The 7649-nt window shown below is 33.1% G+C and overlaps 1 protein-coding gene and 1 pseudogene across 2 annotated transcripts; both read right to left on the minus strand.

Moving 5' to 3' along the window:
- Positions 1-167: 167 nt before the first annotated feature.
- Positions 168-4208, minus strand: LOC142534135 (binding partner of ACD11 1-like). 2 transcript variants are annotated; one of them, XM_075641053.1, is made up of 6 exons: positions 4050-4152; positions 3069-3097; positions 2871-3002; positions 1659-1734; positions 681-794; positions 168-600 (listed from the first exon to the last, which is right to left on the minus strand). In XM_075641053.1, exons 3-6 carry the CDS (start codon positions 2984-2986, stop codon positions 172-174), a joined length of 735 nt encoding a protein of 244 aa, XP_075497168.1. In that variant the 5' UTR covers positions 2987-3002; positions 3069-3097; positions 4050-4152; the 3' UTR covers positions 168-171. The 2 variants fall into 2 exon arrangements, with proteins under 2 accessions (XP_075497168.1, XP_075497167.1); XM_075641052.1 differs by lacking the exon at positions 3069-3097 and having other exon boundaries at positions 4050-4208.
- A 1540-nt stretch (positions 4209-5748) lies between these two features.
- LOC142534132 (transcription factor PRE6-like) lies at positions 5749-7148 on the minus strand (annotated as a pseudogene).
- Between the last annotated feature and the right edge of the window lie 501 nt (positions 7149-7649).

Consider the following 7649-nt stretch of genomic DNA (forward strand, 5'->3'; position numbering starts at 1 on the left):
TATATATTTTATAAAACCACACACTTGTCGGGCACAAAGATCGGACGACAAAAACCGAACCAAGCACATATCCAGCAAAAAAGAACTACGCCACAAACAATCAAACACATGTCACGCGGAAAATCAAATCAACATAAACTTTTAAGACAAAACTACATAGAATAACATTATTTATTTATTAACACCACGGTTACCTAAATCAGCGGCGGCTTGAGACGCTCTGTTCAGAGCACCTGACACCCAAAGAGCTCCCTTAGCGAAGTAACTACTATTGACCACAGCAGTTGCTGCAGAAACCACAGTTCTTCCAGTGGCAGAAACGGCCGTCTTTGTAGTATCTGAAACATGGTATCTTTGGTCCACCGATCTCGCTGCTTCAACCCCAGCAAATAACTTGTCTGTCAGTCCGATTCTTTCACTTAATTCAGCAACTTTGGCCACTGCTGTGGCGGATACTTGGTGAGATTCGTCGAACGCTTTCGCTCTGCCTAATGCATCTTTTCCGACTACGTATCCTCTAGCTGCCATTGTTTTGACTACATCCTGAGCCAGAGTCATAGCTTCACCGGCAGAGGGAACACTCCTGTATTCTTGAGAATGCTGCGAAAATCAGTTAAGTAACGTGTTAACTAGCCCCGAAAGGAATGATTGACTAGATATAGCTAAAGAAAGACACCTACACTTGGACTGCTATCATCTTCAATTTTCCATGAAGGACGGTTCCAGAGATTATTGTCATCTTCGTAATTTCCCCATCGGACTATGCATACAGGTTGATCGACAATGGTTGCTCCCTAATATCAACATTCGACTTCAATGAGTAAGACTCCAAAGAACCTCAAATCACTAAAGTCTAAAACAAAGCATGTGACAGATTCAAACGACTACACAAAAGCACCAAGAAACGAGCAAAATTATATGTCAATGTTGATCCCTATTTAATTCAGAATCACAAACACAATAAATAAAATAACACTTAATAATGATCTTGATGTTTCGACAATCATAAACTACTTTTGAATATTCCCCCCAAACCATCACTATCAAAAACATTTTTAAGCACCAAATAAACACCCGTTCATTCGTCTATAAAAAGAATCATTGTTAATGCAATAAGTAGAAATAAAACTTAGAACAACAATTTAAAAAACACACACAAAATTCCTCCCAAACAAACTTATTATTTGTATCTCTGGCTTCAAGCAAAATGATTCAACACTGTCCTTATTCTAAAAGTTTGATATTATTTCTACCAAGGAATAGTGAACTCAAAGGAGCCAAAAGAAAAACATGAGTGAAAATTATGATTTATCATGGATGAGAAAGAACCATAACCACATGATAGCAAAACTGTCCCACGAAGAAGGGAGTTGAATAGTCTACTTTTGAGTGGTTAAACAACTTGAAGCAAATATCAAAATAAAATAGAATAGTACCATAATCACACCTGCATTTATGTTTATTGAAATTGCAGTATCATTTAGACATTTATCTGTGCTAATAATTGGGAATAAAAGTATAATACTGTCCAAGTCAGAACTATAGCAAAATCTAGAATGGGCAATTATCTGAGTCATCGAACACATTAACTCTGCTGTGACTTTATTTATTTATTAAACCCTAAGCCACAAGATAGGACCAATACCAGAGGAACTTACACTGAGCAGGACAGCAGTTTCCAGAGCGTGAGGATTTCTAAATGTCACATAGGCTGTACTTGCATGTTCACCGGCTCTGTTGATTCCATTAAAAATATAAATCATATCGAATTAAGCAATTATTTCACTTCAAAGGAAACTAAGGAACAAAGCAAAGAGTAAATAACAAAAGCCTTTGGTCGAAAAATTTAAAAAGCATTATTGCAAAGGGTACAGAACATAGTCCATTTTATGTATGCTTTTTCAATCATGGACCCATTGGTCCAATGTCTAGGAAAGCTGAAATAATTTATGGATTATTACGTTCACTCTTGTCAGGGAAGGGTATCTTAGGCAGGTGCTTTCATGCAAATTGATGAATGATTAAATTGAGGAAACTACAATTTTGGTTCTCTATGTATACCTCTTAGCAATTTTAGGCTTCTGTATTATCTAATTTCAGTTTTAATCAATTATCCTTGATTTTTATACAATTTTGGTCATTTTTTCATGTGGCACTAAAATGGTCTTGACGTGAACCCGGCCTGGCCTTGACTTAAGCGGTGCCACATCATCACTAATTTGGAGAAAGACTAAATTTGCCAAAAAAAATGAAGGATACAAGACCAAAATTAAATTTGGGCCAAACTCGCAAAGAGACTAAACATACATTACTAAAATTTCAACTTTCGAGATAAAATTTGAAAATCAAAACATGCAAAACCATGTACACATGATATTATAAATGATATGGACCTGCAACAAATAAATTTCAAGATCAGAACACTCAAAGGTTTTACTGTAGTCCTGTTAGTAAATAAACTGCACAGTTTTAACTTCCTTCCAGTTGACATCCTAGTGAGTTCTTAGAAAAGCTAACACAAAAACACATAGAACATGCACCTCGTAGACAATATACTTTAAACTATGAGATCTGCAACTATGTTTAACATAGGAAAATTTTTTGGTTTTTTGTCCCTCTGGTACTGTGTCTCCTTAAGTTCAGGTATGTGTGAGAGAGTGTTTTAGAAGGAGGATCCCAGTATAAATTTCATCGGCCAAAATCCGGAGCTTTTAAATTGGGCACAAGAGCCATCAAGTAAAGAATAACTCAAAAGAAGAATTTATTGAAAATCAATGAGTATGTTATGTAAAGTTGTAGACGCACAAGGATCACACAAGGATCAAGTATAAAAAGTATACAATAATGTAACCTTAGAATCTGGAGGGTACCTGATAATCTCCACATGCTCGATTGCACCACAGAAAGCAAAGAAATCATAGACATCTTTTTCCATGGCTTTAGGAGACAGACTTGTTACTTCTACAATATAACCACTTGGACTCATTTCTGTTGATGTAAACCTGAAGAAACAAATGATTACTAACTTTAGCATTTCAAAAACATTAGAATCTCTGATTAGTGATTACCAAGAAGACAGCCTTGTTAATAACTCCACCTGTTCCAACATTAGACAATTTAGTTTATTAGTTTCAAACATAAGGTAAAATATTGATTAACATCTAAAAAGCGAGAATCACCAGCTAGGATAATGTTCTCACGAATTTGTTTCTCAGTTACATGAGATACTTTATGAACTTCCAGACGAAGATAACATGTCATTTATAAGTTTTTATGCGACATGGTGCCTTACTGTGATATCTCTCCTGAAAATGATTACTTGATGAGTAAAAAACTTGCAAAGCTAAATGGTGTTTGATCTAAGACAACTTAATTTCGCTGTTCCCAGCTTTCAGGCTATTGCCCGAGGGTTACATGATAATCATAAGGAATCTTATACTGCCAACACAGTTTCAAAAAAGTCACCGGCGAAGGGTATCCAGAAGCTTATAAATCCTGAATATGGCTTTTCATTCCATTGAAATACTTTCTAGTTTCATAAAGTGCATTATTAAAAAAGCAGGATCTTGGTTTGTAATCAACAGAAAGAGAAGTAGCTATTCAACTTAGAACATTAAAGGCAAATTATGTATAGCCAATGAGCGTATGCGCCATAAAATACTGTAGAATTTCCCTTCTCAAATGTATTTCAAACACACTTTAAGAAGTTGACCGAGGTTATTTAACCAATTTCCCCTAAAAAAGACGAAGCAAATAAATAAAATAAACAAGTATAATTTCCGGTAAAAGACAGCTTCATCTCTCAACAAATAAAAATCACAAGCACAAATAGAATCCAAAATCGAAAAAAAATCGAGTTTTGTAATAAAAAAATATAAATCTGAACAGAATTGATTCCGTATTTGATAATTAAAGAGTCACGAGAAAAAATCACAAAAGTGTGTTGAAAATGATCCAATTAACAAAAGCCTAATTAGAACACAAGTTAAAACAAAAAAAGATACGGAATCCTCAGCATGAAAATAATTCAAATAATTTCATCAACTCACCTTTTGTTCAATCTCTGAATCGCAGAGAAATTTGGGAGCTTGACGACGATGTTCGTGCCGAAAGCTGTTGATCTAGAATGAAGTATTTGAAAGAAACTTGCTGACGAAAATAAATATTTGCACATGACCCCTAAACTTTGATATATTATATCGTTTGAAGCTAAACAATTCAAAATTGCCCCTCTTGTCTTGCACTTAGCACTTGGGTGTTATTTTAGAGGTGAATAAGAGCTACATATAAAAGATTAATAAAATAAAAGTTTAAATAATAATTTTTTTAAAAAAAAAAACTTTAAAATTGACAAATTTATTTAGTGGGTATTCATATAGTTGCATGTATTATTTTTTGTTTTCCAATTATAAATTTTTTTTATAGGATTGGACATTTATCGTTTTACCGAAAATTATAGGTACTGATAACAGTGTAATTCCAACATTTAAAACAGTACAACAACTTAAGCATCATATTTCGATCACTCTCTTAACAAATATAATTATTACAACACAACAATATCTCTTATAATCATCGCACTCATTATAATTCATGAAAAATTGAACAAATTATGATGACTTTGATATCAATTGTAAGACAAAATTCTCGTTATTTTACTAGAAGTTATGATTAACAGTAATAATACAACAATTTCAATATTTTAAACTCTATACCAATCTAAATGTCTCGTTTCGATCTTTGTCCTAGAAATGACAATTATTGGACTCCTAAAAATTATATTTTTATTTTTTTTGTCTGGTTAAGTAAATGCTATATTTAAATTGATAACATATATAAAGGTTCAAAATATTTTTCTTAGATTTAATTTATTTTTTCAAAGTAAAACAATAGCAAAAATAATGCACATGTATATAAGGGTGAGAAAAAATACTCTAGTTTTTGGTATATTGGGGTTACTATGAGTCCATATTTTGTATGTATGTCATTGATTTTTTATATCAGCACGTAAACAATATAGGAAAAAGAAAATATATTTTATGTAGAACTTAATTTAAATGAACATTATTTATAATAAAATAAGTATAATCTGATTTCATGATTTCCCCAAAATTACTGCAAAGTTCGGCATATATTGAAAGCGATCTTGAAATTCAAATTTAAAAATGTGTGCTGGATCTCGCATGTCTTCTCATATTAACACGAGTATAATTTAATTTAATTTAATTATTTAATTAAATTAATATAATATATAATTAGTCACACAAATATAATAAAGTGATGTTTGAATTGTTGACTTTTAACTCTCAAATGTAGTCTTTTTTGTAATATAGTAAAATGACTCTCATTATTTTATAGTTGATTAATTAAACTGAACATGAAAAAACAAGAGACGTGACTCGATCGGGGACCTTGATGTTAAAATATACTATTTAATTTGAAACCAAAATAAAGATTCAAAAATATACTGATTATTTTTTTTTTAAAATTTCTGAACATTAAACACAAGAACTGTTCTCCACATTATGACGCCATTTCATGCCGGTATATACACCAATTGTATCTAATTTTATATTCATTATTGACGTGACATTCACTTATTGAATACAGTGAAATATATCGAAATTGTATTTTTACTATATCAGTGTCAGTTCAATGGATGAATAATATGTTAAAACTTATATTAATTATTACTTATTTCTAGTCAAAACACTTAGTAATTGCATAATAAATCTTATAAATAAAAGAGGCTACGTAACTTGGTGAAAGTGCATTTCAGGCAAAGTCTAATGAGAAACATAACATATAGCATTAAGATATATCCAAAAAAGTCACAGGTTGGCCCAACACAATAACCAAACGTCCAAACCCGTGTACCACAATGAGAGAGGAAAAAGGTTCAAGCATACGATAAATCTAAGCGCCACGGCCATCACAAGAGCAAACTCCTGATGAGGGCTGCCTGAGCACTTTCCGATGACTCCAGAAGCTCCGATAATCGGTCGCTCAGGTCATCCACCTCCTTTTGCAAGTTCTTAATGTAGTTACAAGTCTCTTGCAGCACTCTTGAAGCCGAAACCTGCCCATGTTTATTTTTATATTAATACAGAATATAGATATAGATAGATAGATTGAATTCAAGCTGGGCCAAGATCAGTATATATATATATATATATATATATAGCTCCCAGTTTAGTGTATGCTACGACTTAATTATTGTGTGTTACATGCTACAGTCCCCTGTGTGAAAATATCCAAATCCAATGTTTATAAGGCGGCGCCTACAATTATTTTGTAGAAGTATAATCATAATTAATCAAATATACATAGCCAACAATCTTAATAAATGCGAACACCACGTAACCCTCAAGTAGCATGTCGAATGAAACAAGAATCCAGTACTAATCTTAACTTAAACATATATATTCTCTTGTTTTAACAATATCGTACAAAAATGCATTACATGCAAAATATATATATATATAGATGTTACAGTACTAATGCATGTATATAGACAGGGAAACATTAGAGTCCCACAAAATAAATTCTGAAGGGATTGTGTGCTTGCGGGCGTAGGATACTTATCCCCTAGGAAGGAAAACGAAGGCCACACAAAACAAATTCATGGATTAAAATGTATACATACAAATATAAATAGTATTTATGTACATATGTGTATGTATATATGAGGCCAACTCATGAATAGAGGTGATTCATGAACTAGTGATTTTCTAAAACGTATAATTGTTAGAAGAATGACCTTGTCTGAGCGTCGGCTACGGATTTCAGGGATAAGTTGCTGCAATTTGGCCACGAGATCGGCAATCTGATCCTCGTTATCCTCGGAACTCCGGATGGCCTCGAACGTGATCTTCTGCTAGACATTTTGATCAGTTGCGCTAACCTTAAATTTAGTGGTTTTAACTATCCTTGGGATTTGGTTTTCTTTGAAATGAAAACAAGGGTTTCTTGAGATTTTTGGAATGGGAGGGGGATTTATAAAGGGAAGTGTTCGGGGACAGGTTATGGACAGAGGAATAAGGAGGAGGAATGCGAAAAGCATGGAGGAGTAGTGTTGGAGGTGATGAGGACTAGTGCATGGAGGAGTAATGGGATATGGTTGTGTTTTTAAATAGGGACGTTTGAAGTTTATATTGTGTGTATGAGAGAGAAAGGACGAGCATTGAAAATACGAATTTTTCATTGTAAATATGAACTAAGTCGATCTTTCTTCTAACCTACATATATATTGAAATAAATGAGCAAATGAAAAATATACATGAATTATTTTGGGCAGAAGAAATAGAGGCGTCCATAATGTCCCCAAAGTGGCAAACTGGTGTTTGGTGATCTAACGGGTTAAGAGAAAATCGCTTGTTTATTAGACACCTTATGGAGCCTCTGTGCCACGCAAGCCCATGTTATCTTTATTTTCATTTTAATATTATATATATCATATAAGAATAGGTCTCTTGTGAGACGGTCTCACGAATTTTTATCTGTGAGACGGGTCAACCATACCGATATTCACAATAAAAAGTAATACTCTTAGCATAAAAAGTAATATTTTTTCGTGGATGACCCAAATAAGATATCCGTCTCACAAAATAAGACATGTGAGACCATCTCATATAAGTTTTTATCATTAT

This window comes from Primulina tabacum, unplaced genomic scaffold, assembly GCF_025594145.1.
Source record: "Primulina tabacum isolate GXHZ01 unplaced genomic scaffold, ASM2559414v2 Contig387, whole genome shotgun sequence".
Lineage (NCBI taxonomy): Eukaryota > Viridiplantae > Streptophyta > Magnoliopsida > Lamiales > Gesneriaceae > Primulina > Primulina tabacum.

Excerpts from the sequence above, each read along its gene's own strand:
- LOC142534135 (XM_075641052.1), bottom strand. The coding sequence starts at position 4,174 with ATGTGCAAATATTTATTTTCGTCAGCAAGTTTCTTTCAAATACTTCAT. Across the intron at positions 795-1,658 it reads AAACTGCTGTCCTGCTCAGT|GGAGCAACCATTGTCGATCA; the intron begins GTAAGTTCCTCT and ends TGTTGATATTAG. Across the intron at positions 601-680 it reads AAGATGATAGCAGTCCAAGT|CATTCTCAAGAATACAGGAG; the intron begins GTAGGTGTCTTT and ends TGATTTTCGCAG.